Source organism: Salminus brasiliensis, chromosome 17, assembly GCF_030463535.1.
Source record: "Salminus brasiliensis chromosome 17, fSalBra1.hap2, whole genome shotgun sequence".
Classification (NCBI taxonomy): domain Eukaryota; kingdom Metazoa; phylum Chordata; class Actinopteri; order Characiformes; family Bryconidae; genus Salminus; species Salminus brasiliensis.
In genome coordinates, this window is record NC_132894.1 from 5,437,213 (window position 1) to 5,461,913 (window position 24,701).

The 24,701-nt window shown below is 40.2% G+C and overlaps 1 protein-coding gene across 11 annotated transcripts in view; it reads left to right on the forward strand.

Moving 5' to 3' along the window:
• The window catches only part of LOC140537666 (uncharacterized), a 184,446-nt gene that overhangs the window by 110,463 nt on the left and 49,282 nt on the right, over nucleotides 1-24,701 (forward strand). For 4 of the 11 annotated variants that reach the window (XM_072659813.1, XM_072659814.1, XM_072659816.1 and 1 more), the window contains one exon: nucleotides 22,653-22,988. The exons of the other annotated variants lie outside the window; for them this stretch is intronic. In XM_072659813.1, the coding sequence (XP_072515914.1) occupies nucleotides 22,873-22,988 (116 nt within the window). In that variant the 5' untranslated portion in view covers nucleotides 22,653-22,872. The remainder of the gene's footprint in view (nucleotides 1-22,652; nucleotides 22,989-24,701) is intronic. 11 annotated transcript variants of the gene reach the window in all.

Consider the following 24,701-nt stretch of genomic DNA (forward strand, 5'->3'; position numbering starts at 1 on the left):
GGACAAATACAAAAATATATATTTTTAAATAATTCTTCCCAATTTAGCTAAGCCACTCACTCACAAGACCCCCCACCCCCACCCCACCATTAGTAATGTTAGCATGTTTTTTTTTCCTGTATAGTTCCTCTTCTGGACAGTGCAGTGTGGATGTGTGTTTTTCAGCCTGTGTTTCTCTGTGTGTGTGTGTGTGTATTTTTTGTTGTGACCAGCTTGAGAGGTCTGTGATTTTAGCCTGTATTTGCATATCTGTGCGGCACATTTCTCTCCCGCCTTTTTTTCGCTCTTTTTTTTTTTCCAGGCGTCTCATGTTTGCTGTCAGTCTAATGCATTTGAGCGGCAGTGTGAAGGAGCCGGAGTGAGCTGTAAACAAGGCCCGTTTGCATGGAGGGATATAATTTAATCTGTGTGAAAGGAGACGATTTGAGATCTATCTCGCGGGCCTTTTCCTCGAGACGCTTGAAAGCTCCAGCATAAAAGTCACTCAAGTCTGTGGCTCCTAATTCTGGGGATTTAACAGAGTAATTGAATGTCTTGCGTAATGCTTTGGAAGCTGTGTGGAAGAGTGTGTCTGCGTCCCTGTGTGTATGCCTGTGTATGTGTGTGTTAGGGTGGGATGAGGCCTCTGAAGCCTTCGTTCCTGCCTTCCCGCCTGCTTGAGTGGACCCTAGATCAGGCTTTATCAAAGCCAGCTGACCTGATAGACCTGAAGGACTCATTGTGTCGGTGTCAGGGGCCATTATCCGGCCGCATCAGTGCCGAATTCTTCCCTCGGCTTGACAGCGAGTGTGTGCGTGCGTGTGTGCATATGTGTGTGTGTGAGAGAGGGTCTCGGAAAAAAAAAAAAACTTTCCCCCCAACACTTCCATTGATTTATTTTTGCTTTCTGCTTCTCCTATCTCTCACACCCCCCCTCCTTTTGTCTCCTTATCGTAGCTTCAGGTTATTATGTGCAAAGTATTGACAAGGCCAGCAGGCCCGTGGTCGATGGAAAGCTAATGCATCCGTAATCCCGCTTTTGTCACACCGGAATGTTGTGCGATGAGGGAGAGAAGTGCAAAGCTGTTGATCCGAGTTTTTTTTTTTTTTGATTTGTGGGCGACGGGGCCCCCATCCATCAATCAAAGCGGCGGGGGCCATCTCACAGGCTGAATGACACGGCGACTGGGCTGAGGAAATTTGATAACGGCGGCAGCATTGTCACACGACGGCTTCTCCTCACTTCCCCTCTCTCTCTCTTTTACTCTCTCTCTCTCTTACTCTCTCTCTCTCTCTTTTTTTTTTACCCTGATAAGGAAAAAATACATTCGACTGCTTCAGATAAGCGCGCTGGGGCTAAAGCCTCTCCGAGCACCGGGGGTGACACGCATGCCATAAGAGGGGGTCTCTTTTTTCCTCTCTTTTTCTTTTTTACTCTCTTTTTTTCACAACCCCCCCTCAAGTGCTCGGGGTGTAAATGATAGGTTTGAGCAAACAGCACAAACACACAGATTCAAAAGCAATGTGGCATGCAGGAGTGGCGGATATGGCTGGATTATTTAAGAAGATAGTGCCGGCCGATTCCCTCTCGGTTTGTGCTCTCCTGGTGTAATACCATGTCCTGTAATGGGTTTAGGCCCATGCTGCACTGTCCCGCTCCATACAGGGCCATTGTGTGGGCAAGTGTCATCCATCCTGCTGAGGGTTATGTGTGTATGAATGTGTGCATGTGTGTGTGTCTGTTTAAGGAGCTTAACATCACATGTTTATTCAGATATATAGACACACATTATACAGACACACATTTTTCAACACTCTATAAGCTCTATAACGCTTTCTAATATTTTAGAATTTGAAGAATTCTAATGTTTAAGAAGCTTTTTATACATTTTGGTGCTGCCAATTAACCCACCAGTTCATAACTACCCCCAGCTCTAACCAAAGTTCCCGGCGCTCCCGATACATGCAAAGCCAGCCAGCGTCCCTTTTAAACTGCCACCAATGTAATATGGCCAGGCAGCCGACGCGCTCTGAGGAAAGCGCTGTCAGCCACCGGAAAGTGTTTGCGCTGCAGTTTAGGAGCATGAACCGTTCAGACGACTGTTGGATATGGGTCACATTGAAATGATAGTGTGAACAGCCTAAAACGACAGTGGATTGGGTGAGATTGGAAATTCATTTTTGCGCCATGTGACCTGCTGTGTGAACACAGCCTAATTCACTTCAGATCATGTGCTGAGAGAGGCTGGATGGACTGCCAAAACAGCCATTTTCAGCGGAGGGCAAGTTTAGGATACTCTACACCTCTGCTGACCTATAGGAGACTCTAGGAGACTCTAGATTACTCAGCTCTAAGCCTAAACACAACCTCAAACCAAAATCTAAACCTAACCTGGACTCTGATTCTGGTCCCGGTCCTATGATTCACAGTTCAAGTAGTTGAACTGTGTGAGCTTATTGTCACTGTCCAAAAGCCTTCCCCAAAATGACAGCTATACCTTCTTATCTTTCAATGGAAGTCAATGGAAAAAGATTTTGCGGCAAGTCATTTTGGAGCATTTCTATTAGTCAGTTTATCAGGAAATGGTCACAAAATGTAAAACAGAACAACCACCAAATTGACATTATATCAAACAGTGAAAACAGTCAAAATGGAGATACAAGTTTTTGAGGGACTGCAATGATACAGGTAATATATAAGCTGTAGGTTATCATTGAAAATGAAGGTTGACCAACTTGCAACTTACGCCAGAGCTTACACCTTTAAACACATAAGTGGAGGAGGCTTGGGAGGAGGAACATGCCTGAAGCCCCTCCCCCCAGTCTAACGTCTCTACCTTGATCACATGTCTTTGACAAGTCTTCGCCGCAACCCTCCACCACCCCGTCACCTCCCTTTTAACTCTATCACCTCCCATTCCTGGCTCCACTTACTAGAGAGGGAGGGGGGTTGACTTCCACTACCACAAGCAGAAGCCGCCTGAACTCCAGCCTAAAGTTCTCTTGAGTTCGGCCCCGTCTCTTCAGCCTCCTCCAAATCATCACGTGCTGATGGCATGGTCCAAACTAGCACAAAAGAAAAACAGGAGATTGAAGAACCTTCACTTAATGTCAGGCTTCTAAGATCAACAGTTCTTGGACTTGTTGGTAATAATAGTAGGCCCCAATTGAGAAGTGAGTTGTATCAGGTGTGCTTCAGCAGGAAAGCCAGAAACTGTGCAGGAATCCGGCCCTCTTGGGGTTCTCCAGCTCTGAACTGTCCACAGTCTCCCGGAGCAGGTCGGTTTGGACGGGGAAGTATTGGGAACGTATTTTAATGACGAGTGTGAACAGAATCCGGTCAAAAAGTAGATCCAGATTCTATCTGGATATGAAACGTCTGTTAATGCCGGGTGTAAACAGGCCCTGTCGAGTTTTGTAAGAGTGTACAGAACCGCAAAGTGTTGATATCAGAACGTTCCTTTTCTTCCACGTCATCTGGATGTTATTTTTTGGGCTAAATCTGGTTGGCCCGTCATGGACTTTTTTGAGCTTTTGTTTAGTCCGTCTGTTTTGGTCCAAATTTAGCCTCAAAAGTGGGACGCCACAGTAAGTTTAAGGTCTACCGAAGTTTGGAGGGCAAGTTTAGGATACTCTACACCTCTGCTGACCTATAGGAGACTCTAGGAGACTCTAGATTACTCAGCTCTAAGCCTAAACACAACCTCAAACCAAAATCTAAACCTAACCTGGACTCTGATTCTGGTCCCGGTCCTATGATTCACAGTTCAAGTAGTTGAACTGTGTGAGCTTATTGTCACTGTCCAAAAGCATTGCATCCCCAAAATCCCAGCTGTACAGGAGAATGAAGAAACCTTCCTAACTTTCAATGGACGTCAATGGAAAAAGATTTTGCAGCAAGTAACCAGAAAACGACATGGGGCAGAGGGACGTCTCTTTCACCTTTCACCTTTCACTCAAATATCAACGTTGTTAAGACGTCGCACAAAGTCGTTGTTTTTACACTTTTTATTTATGAGTTTTTTCTGGCTGTGATTATTCTTATTAAGAAACGCTTAAATGAACTTAGTGCCACTTACTGCAGATATAAGCACATCAACCTATAATCATTGCTTTGTTGTGGTAATTGTGTTTTTCTCTGTTCGCCAGTCCTCTGGAAGTGAGTGTGAAAGTTGCGGTTGCTGTGAAAGTGCGTTAGTGCATTAGCTAATGCGATTCAGGGTAATTACGGCAAGCATAAAGAAAATAAAAGTGATATTAAATAGTGTACAGCAGCCCGAGACCACGCATAAACATGACTTCTCCAGGGCTTTGAGACGCAGTCCATCAGAAGAGAACGGCTGACCTCCTCCAGTCTCCAGAAGTGGGAGGACGCTGACCTATAAAAAGATTTTTAGAGCAAAAGCTAAAGAAAGCCACGAAATTACCAGAGGGCAAGAAAATGGACATTATTGTCACCCGTACATTAACACACCGTATGATTAAGTAAGTTTTTTGTGCTCGTAATGACTAGAGGCTAAAAAGTCAGAAAAGGGAGGGAAAAAAATCAATGCAAGAGTGCTGCAGATTAGCCTGACAAATTACATGCGCTTGGCTGGCCCATTGTACAGTATGGCCTCTATATTCCTAAAGCAGACGCCACAAGATGGAGCTGCCAAATGGCGGATGGACTCCAAGATCAGTTTTATTGATTTTGCTCAAACATTGGTGTAGGGATTGAAGGGGGTGGTGCGGTGTGGTAGTGGTGGTGGTAGTAGGGGGGGTCGGTGTATGTGTGTGTGTTGGGACGATGGGTTCGAATGCCTGTGCAGCAGTTCTGGGTCAGAGACATCCAGCTGGCATTGTTCCTTTCACGCCGTCTCAAAGTCGAGAACATCGGAAAGAACGTTTGTCAAAAGTTTGGGGACAGTTCTCTGAGCAGCGCTTGATTTCCGCTGGTGCTTTGAGTAGTGTATACACACACAGCAGCTTTTGAAAGGTTTAGTGCTGATAGAACGGCTGTGTGGTGAGGCTATGGGTATGTAGCCATGTCACTCCTCTGCTGCGTTCTCTCTTCACTGGCTTCCTGTAGCTGCTGCTGCATCAGACTCAAAACCCTGACGCTGGCCTACAAAGCCAAGAGCGGACCAGCCAGCCCCTCCGTACTTGATGGCGATGGTCAAAAGCCAATCCGCACCTAGAGCCCTTCCAGCTTCAAGTACGGCTCGGCACGACCCGCCATCCCTTAAGATCCACAGAAGACGAGCGTCCAGGCTTTTTTCTGAACAGAAGTGGTGAAAGGAACTTCCCCTGGGTGTCCGAACCACAGAGTCCAACGCTCGCTGTCTTCAAACCCAGACTGAAGACCCTCCTCCTCTTCTGAGAGGACTTGGGCGAATAGTAGAGTATTATGGTCTCTTTATTGACTTGTGTTTAGTAGAATCTAAGATTAGAGGATCTTTGAATTATCAGCCTAACTGAGGTTCTAGCTGAGGTTCTTCTTGAAGCACTTTTGTAAGTCGCTCTGGAGAAGAGCGTCGGCTAAATGCCATAAATGTAAATGTGAATATTGATCTTCAACACGCTTCAACTTCAGCTGGTGAGCTCAACAAGGGGAGATAAATGCATTTGGCTTCATTCCCAAAGCTATGTCTCTAACCCAGTCACTAATAATGTCACTAATATTAATGATATTGACACATATGAGAGGGTTTTCCTCTAAGAAATTAGGACAAACGTTTCCAGAACAGCACTGCTATTGCCTTTAATGCTCTTTCAGAACCATTTGAAACACCTCTGTCCTTCAGGTGTTTGCATGCTTCACATTTGAATTTTGACATATTATTAATAAGATAATACCTATCCCATAAGAGATTAATTGGTTACTTTATTCGGTATATATTATAAAGTATTCAGTGTCTACTATCCATTATTCAGTTCCTGCAATACATGGTTTAGTATCTATGGTGACACTAATATAGTAGACAGACTATAACTTATTAGTTGCAGAATACTAAGTAATTCATAGTAGTTGTTGAACAGTTCATAGTGGATATAGAATAGTTCATAGTAGCTATTCAATAATTCACAGTGGATACTAAATAAAGTATACTAGATACTAAATACTTCCTAATAGACACAGAATAATTCATAATAGATATATTTTATATATCATATGTTTTAGTAGATACTACATATTGTAGGTAGTTTCTGAATCATTCATAGTCACTGAATAGAGTTTGAGTAATGAATAGTAGTTGGTCAGCAATTCATATATATATATATATATACTGAATAATTAATAGTAGAAATGAAATAATTCACAATAGATTCTAAATAATTCATAGTAGATACTGAATAATTCATGGTAGATACTGGGATAATTCATAGTAGATACAGCACATGTTGTGGTAGATCCTGTATTCTAAATCATTCATAGTCACTGAATTACCCATGTTGGACACAGAGTAATTGTTGTTGTTGAACAGTTCATAGTGGACATAGAATAATTCATAGTAGCTATTGGATAATTCACAGTGGATACTTAATACGAGATACTAAATACTTCATAATAGACACTGAATAATTCATAATGCATACTACATATGTTGATACTATATGTTGATACTATAGTAAATACTGCATATTGTAGGTAGTTTCTTAATTGTCAATGAATTACTCATGAGTAATTGAGTAATGCATAGTACAAAGTAGTTGGTCAACAATTTATGGTAGATACTGAATAATTCACAGTAGATACTAAATAATTCATAGTAGATCCTGAATAATTCATAATACATACTGAATAATTCATAGTAGATACTGAATAATTCACAGTAGATACTAAATAATTCATAGTAGATCCTGAATAATTCATAATGCATACTGAATAATTCATAGTAGATAATGGATAATTCACAGTAGATACTAAATAATTCATAGTAGATCCTGAATAATTCTTAATGCATACTGAATAATTCATGGTAGATACTGGATAATTCACAGTGGATACTAAACACTTCATAGTAGATACTAAATACTTTATAATACATCCTGAATAATTAATAGTAGATCCTGAAAGATTCATAATGTATACTGAATAATTCATGGTAGATACTAGATAATTCACAGTGAATGCTAATTCATTCATAGCAGACACTGAACAATTCATAGTAGATACTAAATAATTCACAGTGGATACTAAATAATGTATAGTATACTACATAATAGATACTTCATATGTTTTAGTAGGCACTGCATATTGTAGGTAGTTCCTGAATCATTCATAGTCACTGAATTACCCATGTTAGATTTGGAATAATGCATAGTAGTTGAATAGGTGAATAATTCATAGTGGATATTTAACAATTCATAGTAGATATTGAATAATTTACTGTGGGAACTAAATGCTAAATGTTTTCAATGAATATCTTTATGGATTTAGGGGGTTAAACTATGACTAGTGTAAATAATAATCTAGTTCAGCATCAGGTCAGTGTATTACTTTACTTTACTTTATAATTCTCATAGTTATGAGATACATATTTTAAACTGCATGAGGTGCATTAATAAAAGAAAGGATGTATTAATATCAGTGGCATGTTAATGTCATGCACACAGAAATATGACCATTGACCATATGACAATCTGAGTAAACTGGAAGGCAGGACGAGGATGGTGTAATTTACAGTGTTGTGCTGATGGGGAAGTGATACAGACGTCTGAGTGGAGTAAAGCCAGACGCTTGCGGAGCAGTAATCCATTCAGATTCAGTGTTTTATCACCACCTCTCTCACTACACTCTCAGAGCTCTGTGTGTGGCTCGGCGTCTGCGCAGCTGCTTTATTAATAATGATCTATCAGCGTATCTGAGCATTTGAGTGTGTGTGTGTGTGTGTATGTGTGTGTGCACGCGCGAGACGCAGGCTTGTGGTGTGATAAACGCTGGCGGGCTGATTCTATTAGCATTAGCATGTATCAGGGTGGCAGAGTTACAGCAGCATTAAGCAGAGCAGATGTTAACAGTGGGAGGTAAAGGAGCTGACAGCCTGAGGGGGCACACACACACACACACACATACGCACACAGCATATGCTTGCATACAAATATGGGGGAAAGCAGATGTTACAAACTGTTGCATGCACTTGTCACCCGTTTATGCGTGTGTGTGGCTGTGTGTTTGTGTGTATATATATATACACACGTGTGTGTGTGTGTGTGTGTGTGTGTGTGTGCACTATATGTCAAAGTGTTTGTAGGCACCCTATCTAATGAATGCATTTAGCTACTTTAAGTTGCACCCATTACTGACACAGATGTGCAAATGCACACACACACACACACACATAGTTTGTCTAGTCCTTGTAGAGAAGTACTGCCAATAGAATAGGACTCTCTGGAGCAGATAAACATGAACCTGTTGGCACCATGCTGCCTAATGCCAGGCGTAGGCTAGTAAAGGGGTCTAAAGCCCCCCAGCATTGAGCTGTGAAGCAGTGGAAGAACTGTGTTTTCTGGAATGATGGTTGGAGCTTCATCCAGTACCTTTGGATGAGTTGGGGAGTTGGGGATGATGAAGTGGGGTGGTGATCATCATCCAACATTCTGGCCTCACTAATGCTCTTGTTGCTGAATGCAATCAAATTCTCACAGCAATGCTCCTCCAAAATCCAGTAAGAAGCATTCTTCCCTGGACAGTAGAGACAGTTCTCCAACAAAAGCACGAGAAACTCTTTTATTTCCCTTGATTTCAGAAGACAGAATGAACGAACAGGTGTCCCAATACTTTTGTCCTAACAAGGTATAAAAACAGATGTGTGAGTGTTTTATGACAGTCTGTTTCCCGTGGTGACCGCGTCGTTTAACGACTAGGGGAGCGCGTGTTTTCCTCAGCTCCTTAACTCCGGCTCTCTTTGCGTTTCACACACAGCGGCCAAACGCCGGTCATTCGTCGTCCCGCTGTGTTTACGGCAGAGGTGCGAAATTCTACAACTAGAGTTTAAACAGGAGTGGAAGAAAAGCTGGACGCAGAAATGTGGGTGAAGTCACGGCCTGTCTGCTCACTGAAACCTCAGACCTCCCTGAAGAGCCCTCATTAAAACACTGGGATGTGTGTGTGTGTGTGTGTGTGTGTGTGTGTGAGTGTGTGTGAAGGTTCATGCATAGCTGAGCTGGCTGTTGATGGTTGTGTTTGTGGAGGATTGTCATTCATGGGCTGAAAGGTCAACATATTTGGCTTTTTGTGCATTAGGCTAACAGACTGCTGTGTGTGTGTGTGTGTGTGTGTGTGTGTGTGTGTGTGTGTGTGTGTGAGAGAGAGAGAGAGAGAGAGAGAGTGTGTGTAAAGCTCCATTGATGAGGTATGTCATGGTGGTAAGAGTGAACAAAAGATTTTAAAAGGTTCTAGATGAGATAAAGAGGGTTAATATATAAAGTCACGTCAATATAAATGCAATTTTGGGTCAATATTGGGTAAATGTTCTAAAATAGAATAGAATAGAATAGAATATACAACTTTGGGTCACAGTTATGTCACTGCTTTATAGATTAGAATAGAATAGAATAGAATAGAATAGACAGTTGTGAGGCACAATCGTGTCAATGCTTTAATAGAATAGAATAGAATAGAATAGAATATAGTAAAATAGACAGTTTTGGGTCACAATCATGTCAATGCCTGAATCTAATAGAATAGAACAGAATAGAATAGACAGTTGTGGGTCACAATCATGTCAATGCTTTAATAGAATTGAATAGAATAGAATACAGTAAAATAGACAGTTGAGGGTCACAATCATGTCAATGCTTAAATCTAATAGAATAGAATATAATACAGTAGAAAAGACACACAATTGTGGGTCACAATTGTGTCAATGCTTTAATAGAATAGAATAGAATAGAATAGAATAGAATACAGTAGAATAGACAGTTGTGGGTCACAATCATATCAGTGCTTGAATCTAATAGAATAGAATAGCATAGAATAGAACAGAATAGAATAGACAGTTGTGGGTCACAATCATGTCAATGCTTTAATAGAATAGAATATAATAGAATAGAATAAGAATAGAACAGAATAGAATAGACAGTTGTGGGTCACAATCATGTCAATGCTTTAATAGAATAGAACAGAATAGAATACAATACAGTAGAATAGACAGTTGTGGGTCACAATCATGTCAATGCTTGAATCTAATTGAATAGAATAGAATTGAACAGAATAGAATAGACAGTTGTGGGTCACAATCATGTCAATGCTTTAATAGAATAGAAGAGAATAGAATAGAATAGAATACAGTAGAACAGACAGTTGTGGGTCACAATCATGTTACTACTTCCCTGAATAGAATAGAATAGAATAGAAAAGAATAGACAGTTCTGGGTCACAATCATGTCAATGCTTTAATAGAACATAATAGAATAGAATAAAATAGAATAGAAGACAGTAGAATAGACCGTTGTGGGTTGCATTCATGTCTACATGTAGATTAGAATAAAACAGAAGAGAATAGAATTGACAAATTGGAGTTCATATTGATTCATTAAGGTTATGGTTATATAATAGAATAGAATAGCAAAGACAATTTTGGCTCTAGCGTAGACTGTTTCTTGAACACAGGGAAATAGAATAGACATATTGAGATCATATTGTCTCATTATGAAAATAGAACAGAACAGAATAGAATAGAATAGAATAGAATAGAATAGAATGTGCATATGCATATACCTGCATTGCTTGGAGAAGAGGATAGAGGATAAAAATAGACAAAAGAAAGAAAGCCTTGATGTGAGAGAGCTGGGTTGAAGTAAAAATTAGAAACAGTCGAGTGTATTAATTCTATTTTAATTCTAAAGTCTTCTGTATAATCTTGGTTCAGCACTGCATCAGTTTAATCTGGGTGAGAAAGTGCTGCTTGGAAAAACTATGAATACAAAAGACTTTGCATTGCTGTGTGTGTGTGTGTGTGTGTGTGTGTGTGTGTGTGTGTGTGTGTGTGTGTGTGTGTGTGTAAAAAACAGCTCCAGTGCGGTTGGGGTCATTTATGATGTTCGCTTTCTGGCCGGGTGTGTTACTCTTTACGTTGTTGTGTAAAGAAGCTGCAGTAAAGGAGTGTGTGGCTCTGGAGGGTAACGGGTGCAAACAGCACCTTAAAAACAGCTGTAAACATTTCAGTGGTTTTGTAATGGCAGCAATCTTGAAAATACAGAAAACGCCAAAACATCCACGTTGCCGTGACAACTGTGAAGTTAAACTGGCTCTGTTGTTGTGTTTATGTAGACTTTTAAAAGCAGGCAGAGAGAGAGATTTTGTCATGCTTATATATGGTCAAAATCCCTGCCATGCTCTCTCTCTTGCTCTCTCGCGCTCTCTCTCTTGCTCTCTCGCGCTCTTTCTCTGTCTCTATCTCTATCTTTGTCCAAGCACTCGTAGAAAAAAAAAGAAACGACATTGATCGCTTTCTATTCACGCGGGGCCGCTCTTTATTTTACTGGATTTCCCTCCGTTTGAGAAAAGTCCATGGCAGAGATAGCCGTATTGATCCAGCTCGCTGGACAGCCATCAAAACAAAGCCTCCACCTCTATCAAAGACGGCCGGGCCTTCAGATGGCAGTCCAGGCCGTTTGTATGTGTATGTGTGTGTGTGTGTGTGTCTGTGTGTGTGCGCGTCTGGAGTATTGGACTGCAGTATGGCTATCTCCTCTTAGCCTGCCAGGGCTGGACTTAGTCTCCTTTGGTGGGGTTTGGTGGAGTTAAAGCAGCCAGGCCAGAGAAGCATTTGGGCACACACTGCAGCAGGGTTATCCAGCACCAGGCCTGGAGGTCCACAGCGATACACACTCCAGCACAGCTGGCTTTAAAAATTCACTGTGATTTTCCTCTTACCTCAAATGTAAGCAATCAGTCAGGATGTTCTAGTTTTAGGCTGGTGAAATGAAGCTAATGTAGCTAACAAGCAATGGAACTCTGTGTACACCAATTAGCACTAATAGACTTGAATTGCTTTTAGAAGAACCCACATGAGCATAGAGACTCCTGAACACTTCCACACGGTTTAAGGTGAGTGTGTGATGGTCTAGACATACAGTTAGCACAATGCTAATTGGTGTACAGGAGCCTTCATTACTTAGCTACATTAGCCGTGTATCTCCTGTAGTTCCTGTGGCCCCTGAATTTAGGAGTCGGTTCCAGATTAGACTCATTACACAGACAGTACAATACCATTTCAGCAAGGAACCGTGTTTGTAAAAGAGGTCTGTGAATTTGAAGAACCTTTTAAAGGTTGATGTCAAGGTTCTTTGCCAGTTTAATGGTTCTCCATACTCCCTCCATATCCCTCCTCCAAATGGATCAAAAGTGTTTCATCTCTTTTGCATCTCTTCAGCTCAGCATTGAGCTGTGGAGCAGTAGAAGAACTGTGTTCTTTGGAATGGTGGATGGTGCTCAATCCAATTCTTTTGGGTGTTGGGGTACTCATCCTGCTCAAGAATATCCTGCTCTTGTCGCTGAATGCAATCAAATCCTCACAGCAATGCTCCTCCAAAATCTAGTAGGAAGCCTTCTTCTCTGGACAGTAGACACTGTTACATCAACAAAAGCAGGATCAACTTTTCTTAATACCTTGATTTCGGAAAGGATGAGCATGAGCAGGTGTCCGGATACTTATGGTTGCCCATATGGTTGTCCATAAGTCCAGGGTCCGGATGTATCGCTTAAAGAACCCTATGTGTAGCACCTTTATTTTTCAAAGTTTGCAGTGCAGAAATCAATATTTAGGGGCGGAGTTTAGCGAAAGTTGCGATTTGATTGATTGCTTTAGATGAACCAGTTTCCTCTCCTTCCATATTAATCTATTTAATTATAGGTTTATTATTCAGTTATTATTTCCAGTGCAGAAACAATGGTGTATTATTTGGCAGCTGTTTGCATTAGCATCTCCTGTGGAGTCCCACAGGGTTCTATTTTAAGGCCTATAAAATTGATGGTAATGATGACCGTATTGTAGTCCTACAGGGTCATGCAAGGTCTAAAAGGCTAACTGGCAATGCTGGTGTGTTAACAATGCTAGCAATGCTAAAAGTATCATCTGAAGCTGGATACTCCTGTATGAAAACACACCTTGGCTGTGAATGTCCAGCCGAGGAGCTCACTGTAATCCCTTGACTTCCCAAGGCATTGCATTAGGAGATGTACAGTAAGATCACCATGACACCAGAAGACAGTGATGAGATATGACGAGGACGCGCCGTATGATGTTTATGAGGGCCTACACGCTCATGCTCTTCGCTTCGCTCTAAGCTGATAGACGGCCACTGCCTGCCTGGCAACCCAAACATCTGTAAGGTATCTCTGGCTGCCGTCCGATATCTCCGGGGACTAAAAGGTATCATCCCGCGATGCGCTGGCTCCTCGGCCGGATTGGAAAATGACTCTCCACACTTAATTACAGCGGATGAGGGGAACGCCTCATTTCTCTTTGTTATAGGCTAAGCTTTCAGTAATCCCAAACAAAGGGCCTGGCTCTGCAAGCTATAGGATTTGCTGGTGGGATTATAGTCTCAGGGATAATGATGTGCAGTCAGCAGAAGCAAAGCTTTATTTGAATTCAAATTGGCCGGTAAACAAAACCCATCGGTATGTCTGATGGTGAGAATATCTGTCTAGTAAGCAGGGCGACGCTCCCTGCCTTTTTAGCTGCATCTATTACGGGTATTATAGCAGGCAGGTACTCTGTTATCTAATAGGACAGCTATCTGTTCATTACGGCTGTAGCTACAGCGCTGCCGTTCCACACCACGTCTCTCAGCGCGGGGGGCGTATAAAAAAAAATACTGCCTTTAACCAGAGCTTGTGTTTGTGTTTGCGAGTGGAATTCAGCTGTTTTTCGGGGATTTATGGTATGGAAAGTGTGTGGGGATTAGTCTAGGCACGCGCATACAATGTGCTTTAAGATTTACGTTGGAGAAGAGCATTGTGGGAAGTCGTCAAGTACGGAAATCGGATATATGACCATAGGATAGGGCATATATTTGGATATTTGTATATGTATATATATTGTATATTATATATATACTGGTGGTATCCAGGACCTGAGGGTCCACCATAGTGTGTCATTGACTTGGAGCTTTAGTTAGCTTCAAAATAGCAGTTTAATCTGCAAATTAATCTGCAAAAAACAATAATTGTTTAATCAGAAAAAGCTCTTTAACATGTAGTGCTTATTAATTTGCTAATTTCCTATTTTTATTGCTGCAAACTTAACGCCTTAGTACTTCCCAGGCCTATCACACACTAAGGTGCTTGACTCAGTAACTACAGGGGCTTCTGTACAAACTGATGGGGCAATTCTTTAGTCACAGGAGTTTGTAACAACACATTCACAGGCTTTTAAAGGGGTTAAATATGCAGAGACTTTCTGAAAAATACCAGGATTGTCAATAATATCAATATATCGCCCAGCCCTCCGCCCCCTCTGACAATGCCGGATCGTTGTTCATGACTGTAAAGGCTAACATTTTTTAAATGAACCTAAACCTGTAGGTGAAGGTGTGTGGAGTGTGTGGAGTGTGCGGAGTGTGTGCCTGTGTGTGTGCCTGTGTGTGTTCAGTGCTGTTGCTGTAATCAGCAGTGGGCGAGCAGCAGGTAGACACAGTGTATTCTGCTCTGTTGGTGTGTGTCTGCTCTGTATTTCCAAGTCAGATGCGTTTTAATTGAACGCAGCTGAAGCGAGACAAGATGTGCAAATATAAGACATATGTTCTTTGTTCCGTATTTACTCTGGGTGCTGATTTCTAATAACATCTTTTGTGTTCCCCTCGCGGGTCAAACACAGTGTTTCCCCTCGTCCTCGTTCCGTGTTTGTGACGATAAAGGAAAGTCATTTAATTAAACGTTTCAAAAGGAGGGAAAACCTTGAAAGGGGGGCTTATGAGACCAACTCAAAAAAGAAAGAAAGAAAGAAAGAAAAAAAAAAACACTGCAGAAGCAAATGTGTTGTTTAATAACACTGAAAGAGTGCAACCGAGCCTGTGTCTCTATAATCAGAGCTCGCACCGCTCTGAATGATCAAATCTGCTCTGTATTTAAACACCTCATGAACAGAGCGCACAGTCCTGCGGCTCCGAGCCCACAGGTAGAGGACCTCTGTGTCCACAGATGGCGTCTCAGATGGAATCTGAAACATAGGCAGAAATACATGGAGTAGACATTGACATACATAGGCATTGACATTTATTTTAAAAACCCAATTAATACAATTATAACAAACAAATAAACAAACAAACAAATAAACACAATTTTTAATACACAGACAGACAGATAGATAGATAGATAGATAGATAGATAGACAGACAGACAGACAGACAGATAGATAGATAGATAGATAGATAGATAGATAGATAGACAGACAGATAAACAGATAGATAGATAGATAGATAGATAGACAGACAGACAGACAGATAGATAGATAGATAGATAGATAGATAGATAGATAGATAGACAGATAGATAGATAGATAGATAGATAGATAGATAGACAGATAGATAAACAGACAGATAGATAGATAGATAGATAGATAGACAGACAGACAGATAGATAGATAGATAGATAGACAGACAGACAGACAGACAGACAGACAGATAGATAGATAGATAGATAGATAGATAGATAGATAGATAGATAGACAGATAGATAGATAGATAGATAGATAGATAGATAGATAGATAGACAGATAGATAAACAGACAGATAGATAGATAGATAGATAGATAGATAGATAGATAGATAGGTAGATAGATAGATAGACAGATAGATACATAGATAGATATATAAGGAATTATTCATATAGATTAGTAAAGGCATTATATCTTTAAATAAGAACATTAGCAAGTAATCATGATGTCAGTAAGCAACAAATAAACAAATGAACAAACAAACAAAATACAAATAAATACATTTTACAAGATTATTTATTGTTTGATTTATTGTTGTATAATAACTAAATAAATGTAAGTAAATAAATTAATGAATTAAGAATAACATTAAAAACACAATGCAAACATGCAAATGATATGCATCATTATACATGTAAGCAGTTAAACAAGCAAGCAAACAAATAAATAAATACATAAATAAATGAATAAATTAATTAATACACAATTAATAAAAACATGGAGCCCAATGGCAGTGTACTTATAAACTATGTTGGGCATTGAATGGAAGTAAGTAAGTAAATAAGTAAATAAATAGGCACAATATAAATATAAATAAACAAATAAAGCATGGTGGGATGAGATATATGAGTAAATATGTCAATAAACAGGCTTCATAAATAAATAAATGCACAATAAATAACAAAACAACCAAATACATGAATAAATAAATAAATGCATTACAAAAACAAATGAAAACGTAGACACAGTATCTATCTATCTGTCTATCTATCTATCTGTCTGTCTGTCTGTCTGTCTGTCTATCTATCTATCTGTCTATCTATCTATCTGTCTATCTGTCTATCTATCTATCTGTCTGTCTGTCTGTCTATCTGTCTATCTATCTATATATATATATATATATATATATATATATATATATATATATATGTATATATATATATATATGTATATATATATATATATATATATATATATATATATATATATATATGTATATGTATGTATGTATATATAATGCATTATATGGGGAAGTAAATAAGAAAATGAATAAATAAATACACAATAAATAAATAAAAAAAGGAATAAAGCATGGTAAAAAAATACATATATTTATATATAATAAAAAATATAAACGTAACAAATATGAAAAACAAAAATTCATAAACACTGTAAGGCATTATATGTGTGACTACTTAAATTAGTAAATAAAAATGCTTAATAAATAAATAATATATATAAATAATAAATAACAATAATGAATGAATGAATTAATTAACAAATAAAGATACAATAACTAACTAAATAACCAAATACACAAATAAGGCATCGTGAAAATCAATGTATAACCAATCTAAGAAATGATTTGCGTAAACAAGTAAATAAGTAAACATGGTCACAGGAGTAAGAAAGGAAAACAAACAAATAAATAAACCAACATGTTTAATATAATGGTCACCATTCTGTGTTTCTTTATTCCTCCACACAGCCGATCTCCTCAGTGCTTATCGAGCTGATCTAGCTGAGTCTGTGCTGAGGATCTGACACGTTCTTCAGAGGGCACTTCCGTGATCTCCTCCGCCTTTCTGTTTTTCCTTCTGCTCTTTTTTCTCGGTCAGGATGTTTTGTCTAACCTGCTGCTGGATCAGACGTCCGGAGCTGGTCATTTTAATGCCTGATAGGGAATCTGGCTGTTCTCTGGGAAATGGCGTCCTCTGCGAGGAGCTGCTGCAGACACAGGCCTGTGTGGTCAGGCACGACTGAATCTGACCTCGCTTTGCTAACCAGGTTAACAACTGTGACTGATTTGATAAGGTTTGCGTGGCAGTTGTCCGTGTCTGTGAGAACATGCAGTGATCAGCTCATCTGCCCTAATGATGAGTGCTGTGGACTGTAGAAGCCAGATGGACCGAACTGTGGTTTACTGATCTGCTTAATTGATGATTCCTGATTCATCGGTCAGTAGATCCTGACACAGCATGCAGAATGTGAGGCATGGCTGTTCTGTGTTGTTTTGGGTATTAATTATTATTAAACAATGGAGTGAATTAATGTTACATATTAAATAAGATGGGAATTTTACGTCCCTTATGAATTTGAATTTACTGCATTTGTGATTCAACCAATCGCAGTTTAGCTCCACCCATAAACACTGAATTTATAAGGAACGTTTTGGCTTGGCTTGCTTTCTGAATATGAGGCAATGCAAGGCCACCAATCAGAACAGAGGTCATTTACATATAAAATCAGGGCTCATTTACATATACATTTAAATAATAAAATAATATTATTATAAGTTATATTATAATATTTAAGATTGAATATTATAATATATTATATTTTATATGTAAATAATATAAAAAAGTGTCTTTTTAAATATTTAAAATTTAATATTGCTGGGTTTTTTTAGGACCTAAAAATGGGCAGATGTGTTCAAACGTTTGAGATTTATCGATCTTCATCTTCATCAGTGTGTCTTCCTCAGTTTGAAGAGCAGATTTATCTATCTGTGTTCTTCTCCAGACTGTTTTTAAAAGCACAGATTGAAGCTCTTCTGGCCCAACGGTGTCTTCAAACACCTGAAAGCTTTGCATGCTGATGAGTTCTGACATCCCAACAAGGGCAAAGAGGAAAACGCATTTGGCTTAATTCCCAAAGCCAACCCTGTCAATAACACCAGCGCTAATATTTATGTTCCTCTAAATGAACCTTTAGTGGGCTTTAATGTGGTCAGATGTTGCACACCCAGTGATGATGAGGGCAATCCTGTTCACTCACCCCTGTAAGAACGTTGATTGACAGATCTCTGAACGCTTTTCTGTTTGGAGTGGCCCACAAGGGAAAAGCATGGGGGCCTACAACACACACACACACACACGTATACGTATATACACACCAGCTCTGAGAACTCCCTCATGCATATGGAAATAACCGCCCAGTCATTCATTCATACCGCAGCTCCCTCTGAAGGAAGCATCAGCCCCATGACTGGGAGCCTCCAGACTGACTGGGTGGGAAGTGGGTGTGTTTTGATCACGTTTAGGATGATTTGATGTTTCTTGATATTTTTCCGTCACTTTTACTGTTTTTAAAGAGTGTTTAATTAAGACTGGCTGAGATCCTCAGACGTATTTCTCGGTGGGCTTGGAGATTAGGTTAATAATGAGTGGCAGACAGACAGGTAGACAGGCAGAGACAGTTAGACAGACAGACTGACTGACAAGTAGACAGACAGAGACAGGTAGACAGACAGACTGACTGACAAGTAGACAGAGACAGGTGGACAGACAGACTGACTGACAAGTAGACAGACAGGTAGACAGACAGACTGACTGACAAGTAGACAGATAGAGACAGGTAGACAGAAAGACTGACTGACAAGTAGACAGATAGAGACAGGTAGACAGACTGACTGACAAGTAGACAGAGACAGGTAGACAGGCAGACTGAATAACAAGTAGACAGAGACAGGTGGACAGACAGACTGACTGACAAGTAGACAGACAGGTAGACAGACAGACTGACTGACAAGTAGACAGATAGAGACAGGTAGACAGAAAGACTGACTGACAAGTAGACAGATAGAGACAGGTAGACAGACAGACTGACAAGTAGACAGACAGAGACAGGTAGACAGACAGACTGACTGACAAGTAGACAGATAGAGACAGGTAGACAGACAGACAGACTGACAAGTAGACAGATAGAGACGTGTAGACAGACAGAGTGACTGACAAGTAGACAGACAGACTGACTAACAAGTAGACAGAGACAGGTGGACGGACAGACTGACTGACAAGTAGACAGATAGAGACAGGTAGACAGACTGACTGACTGACAAGTAGACAGACAGAGACAGGTAGATAGACAGACTGACTGACAAGAAGACAGAGACAGGTAGACAGACGGACTGACTGACAGGTAGATAGAGAGACAGGTAGGTGGACAGACAGACTGACTGGCAAGTAGATAGAGAGAAAGGTAGGGGGACAGAAAGACAGGCTGACAAGTAGACAAACAGAGACAGGTAGACAGACAGACTGACAAAAAGACAGACAGACAGATGGCTAGACAGACCGAAAGATAGGTAGTAAGACAGACAGATAGGTAGATAGACAGACAGGTATATATATGGACAAAGTAACAAGTAAACAGGCAGATGGGTAGACAGACAGATAGGTATATAGATATGCACATAGATAGGTAGACAGGCAGGTAGGTAGACAGACATATTGGTAGATAGACTTATAGACAGACAGATAGGTACACAGACAGGTGGGTATGCAGATAGATAGATAAGTAGACTGACAGATATGTAGATAGACAGACAGATAGGTAGGTAGACGTATAGGTAGACAGGCACACACATAGGTAGACAGTTAGGTAGACAGACATAAATACTAGCCATACTGCAGCCCCATGACTGGGAGCCTCCAGACTGACTGGGTGGGAAGTGGGTGTGTTTTGATCACGTTCAGGATGATTTGATGTTTGTTGTTATTTTCCGTCACTTTTACTGTTTTTAAAGAGTGTTTAATTAAGACTGGCTGAGATCCTCAGACGTATTTCTCAGTGGGCTTTGATTTGGGCTTGGAGATTAAGTTATTAATGAGATCGGCAAGGAAAGCATATTACTAACAGCCAATCTGCTAATCCTCTTGACAATAATACTTAAAGCCAGGATACTTTTTCTGCCTTTGACTTTTTCCAGAGAGAGAAATGTGTTTCGGACAGGAATGAAAAAGATGAAACGTTTTCTGACGGCCACTGTTTCTTTCTTTTTCTGCTTTGTTTCTTCTGCTTCTTGATAATCGTCCCACCAGCAGCCTATCAGCAGATTATTGATCTGCTTGTTGTTATTAGACGTCTCTCTCTCTCTCTCTTTTTTGGGTGCACCTTTGCGAGTTAATTAGCCGGCGCAGTATTTTGATTGAAGTCATTATTTCGTGCCTTTTGTCGCCGCACCTCAGAGATTAAGAGCGAGCTGCAGTGCTCATGAAGAAGACAAAAGGCCCTCGCCGGGGCTGCAGTGGATTACTGTCAGTGTGGAGCTTCGGGAAGGTGGAGAAAACCCGTAATTCTTACAGATAGGTACACAAACACTCATACACACTTACAACTTTCCCCACTGGGACCTTTTGTCTTCGCTGCTCTGCTTTCCCCCCGCCGCTCGCTGTCAGAAACGATAAAGTCCTCCAGCCTGAGCCTGCTTTCCAGCCTAGATTCGGCCCTGACCACTGCACCGTCCTGACCCCCCTGCTTTAAAAAAGCTACAGTATTGATCAGCCACTGCTGTGTGTGAATGTGAGTGTGTTCTCTGTGTGTATGTGTGTGTTCTCAATTGTATAATTGAACCTGAGTGCAGCTTAGGCGGGTCGGTTACACAGAGGCCTGGATAATGTGGAAAATCTAATGTTATATAGAGTTTTACAGGTAGACGCTCTCACTGACCACTGATTTTATGTTTATTTGGGTTTATTCTAATGTAATATAGAGTTTTACAGGTAGACATTCTCACTGACCACTGACTTTATGTTTATTTGGGTTTATTCTAATGTTATATAGACTTAATTACAGGTAGACACTCTCACTGACCACTGACTTTATGTTTATTTGGGTTTATTCTAATGTTATATAGAATTAATTACAGGTAGGCACTCTCACTGACCACTGGCTTTATGTTTATTTGGGTTTATTCTAATGTTATATAGAGTTTTACAGGTAGACATTCTCACTGACCACTGACTTTATGTTTATTTGAGTTTATTCTAATGTTATACAGAGTTATTTACAGGTAGACACTCTCACTGACCACTGACTTTATGTTTATTTGAGTTTATTCTAATGTTATACAGAGTTAATTACAGGTAGACACTCTCACTGACCACTGACTTTATGTTTATTAGGGTTTATTCTAATGTTATATAGAGTTAATTACAGGTAGACACTCTCACTGACCACTGACTTTATGTTTATTTGAGTTTATTCTAATGTTATATAGAGTTAATTACAGGTAGACACTCTCACTGACCACTGACTTTATGTTTATTTGAGTTTATTCTAATGTTATATAGAGTTTTGCAGGAATACTGTAATTACTGTCATTTTGAGAATATTTCAGCTTTATGTTGTAGCTGACACCCAAAACCCTTATAGCCCCATTTCTGACATGTTTCACTCTTTGGCGTAATGTGAATCCGGTAGTTGTTGTTCACGTTGTGTGGAAATTTCATGATAAATGGACGAATAGAAAAGCTCCAAAACGATTTGGAATTAAATCATTTCACATCCTTCACTCTTTTGGAGATGCAAGCTTTCTGCATGGCCGTGACTAAGCGCTGTAATCTGTCTGATACAGGCTGGTTTAACAGGAGAAATGCTGTAGGCCATGTCAGCTCGCACGGTGCAGATTTACTGTGCCATAGAAAGACTAATTGGACGGTGTTTGCTTGTTCACGCTTTTGCTATTGAAGGATTGACTGAGCGCTCAGCAGCAGCAGATCAGTCTTGGAATTTCAACTGCAAAAATAATAATGGTGATGATAATGATAATAATGTGCCATTTGTTGTCTTTTCGGCGAAGCTAACTGTACGGTAGCTTCGTATGACATGGCAATGCTTTCTCAGCAAAGGGGGGAGAAAAAAATTCTTTATCAAATAGCCATTCTTTGGCTTTGAATAAAGCGAGCCCATTAGCTCCCGGCCGCTTTTGTTGGCCCTTTACAAGAGCGAACAAAATGGGTTATTCAGGAGAAGGCTTTAGATTTTTATTGTGGGTAGTGCACACAAAGAGCAGCGTTATTGTATTAAAAAAAGAACCATCTGTGGAAGAAACAATGGCTTCAAATTATCTTTGAATACCCGGCGAGAGGGAAAAAAATAAAAAAAAATACAAAGCTTTTTCCTCCTCATTATGCTCGGTGCTGGGGGTGGTGGTATAATTTGACTTTTGTTGTTCTTGATGCATTCTTCCTCTTTTCAAATCAGCCCTGTGTGTAGCCATAAAACGCCGTTTTCTTGTTCCAGGGCCGGCGAGGGAAGAGGAGCGAGGAGGGCGAGGAGTGTGTGGAGTGTGCTAGGGAGTGTTAGGAGTGCAAGGCGTGCATGGAGTGCGAGGTTTGGGAGGTTTGCGTGGACTATGAGGTGGCTGAGGTGTGTTTGGAGTGTGGATATGAGGTGTGAAAGTGTGTCTTTGTGAGTGTGTGTGTGTGTGTGGACTGGCCGAGCTGGAGACCCGAAGCTGTGGATGAAGCACTTGAAGGATTTTTTTTTTTTGCTAAAACTTTTGCCACCCCTGGGATGGATGTACTGTGGATATTGGCTTTTGCCAGTCAATGAGGAGAAAGAGCAGCCAGAGTGGAGGTGAGTGGTGATTGTGTATCAGCACAGTGAGCAAGTGTGTGTGTGTGTGTGTGTGTGTGAGTGGCTGGGAAGAAGGTGGAAAGTGCTGTTTAGGAGGGTGTGTTAAATCTCTGCAGGTCGTTCAGGTTTATTTCTGCCTTATTTTCATTGCACACACACACACACACACATGTTACAGTAAAGTGAATTAACTGCGTTTTACTTACGTTTTGCCTCGTTTTGCCTCGTTTTAACGACTCTGCTCTGATTGTAACTCTCGTTTGAACACCTTTGCTGATGCATCTGCGTTTATCTCAGGTGAAAACGTCAACAGACCGTTTTGCACCGTTTTTACGTTTATGTTAATAATGTCAAGGCCATAGAATTAATAAGAATAAAAAGTTAAAATATAAATTATTATAATTAATATAAATGATTTTTGTTGTCATATTTTTGCCTGATGTTTGTCTGTTCGTAATGTGTTTCAAACTGTTTCGTTTCTGAGAAAATATGCATCCAAAATATTCATCATTTAGTCCGTTTCTGCACAAGCTGCTGTTCATCTGCGCCACCTAGTGGACAAAACGCGCCCCCTGGCGAGCACACACTCGCACACACACACGTTATTTGCCTCACCTACTGATTTACACCTGTTAACACAACCCCCCCCCCCCACACACACACACACACACATATTCTACATATTTGCATGCAGTTGTGTTTATAATAATGCAGAATAAAAGAGAAAAAATAAAAATGTTTATCACGTCTTTGTTGATTTAGGCTGGGTTGTAATGGAGAGTTGTGGATGTCGGTGTGTTTAGGTGATGGTAGAGGTTCAGTGTTGTAGCTTGTGTGTTTCTATGAGGGTTAAATAATAAATACAGATGAAATGTGTCCGATTTGATTAGAACTGTAGCTGAAGGTGTGTCAGGGTTTCTTCACTCTATTGATTCACGTGGGTTTATTATGTAGTGCAGCCTGTTTTCTGCTGCTGCTGCTGCTGTTGGTGACGGTGTGTGTATGTGTGTATGTATGTGTGTGTGTATATATATGTGTGTGTGTGTGTGTCTCATAGTATTGAGCACTGGACGAGCGCTCGTTTCATGAAAATGCTCTTGTGCTCTCAGTCTGGATAAAACTGTGTGTGTGTGTGTGTGTGTGTACACATTTGCTGCATTGTGGTGTGTCAATTAGGAAAAGTGCAGCTAAGGAGGACACACTCTCTCTCTCTCTCTCTCTCTCGCTCACACACACACACACAGTGAGATGATGGTGATTCCCGATTCCCTGCTGTTCGCTGCATTTCCATAAGCAGATTAAGGCCCGAATGCAGAGAGAGAGAGAGAGAGAGAGAGACAGAGAGAGAGAGAGAGAGAGAGAGAGAGAGAGAGAGAAGTGCTGTCCACTTCACCTCAGTCAGTTCAAACACACACATACACACACACACACACTCACTCTAATCACACTCTTACACACCATTATACTCCATTTATCTCCATTCAAATGTGTGTACTATTGCCTTTATTATTATAACCTTCAAAACATAATGATATATAATAATACATTTATTATTCAGTTTAAGTAAATTTATTTAAGCAGGTTTTCAGATATTTAAGTGTTTGGCTTATCAAATATTTATATATTATTAGTTATTATATATATATATATATATATATATATATATATATATATATATATTATCAAACTCTAGTAAAAACATGTAAACAAAAT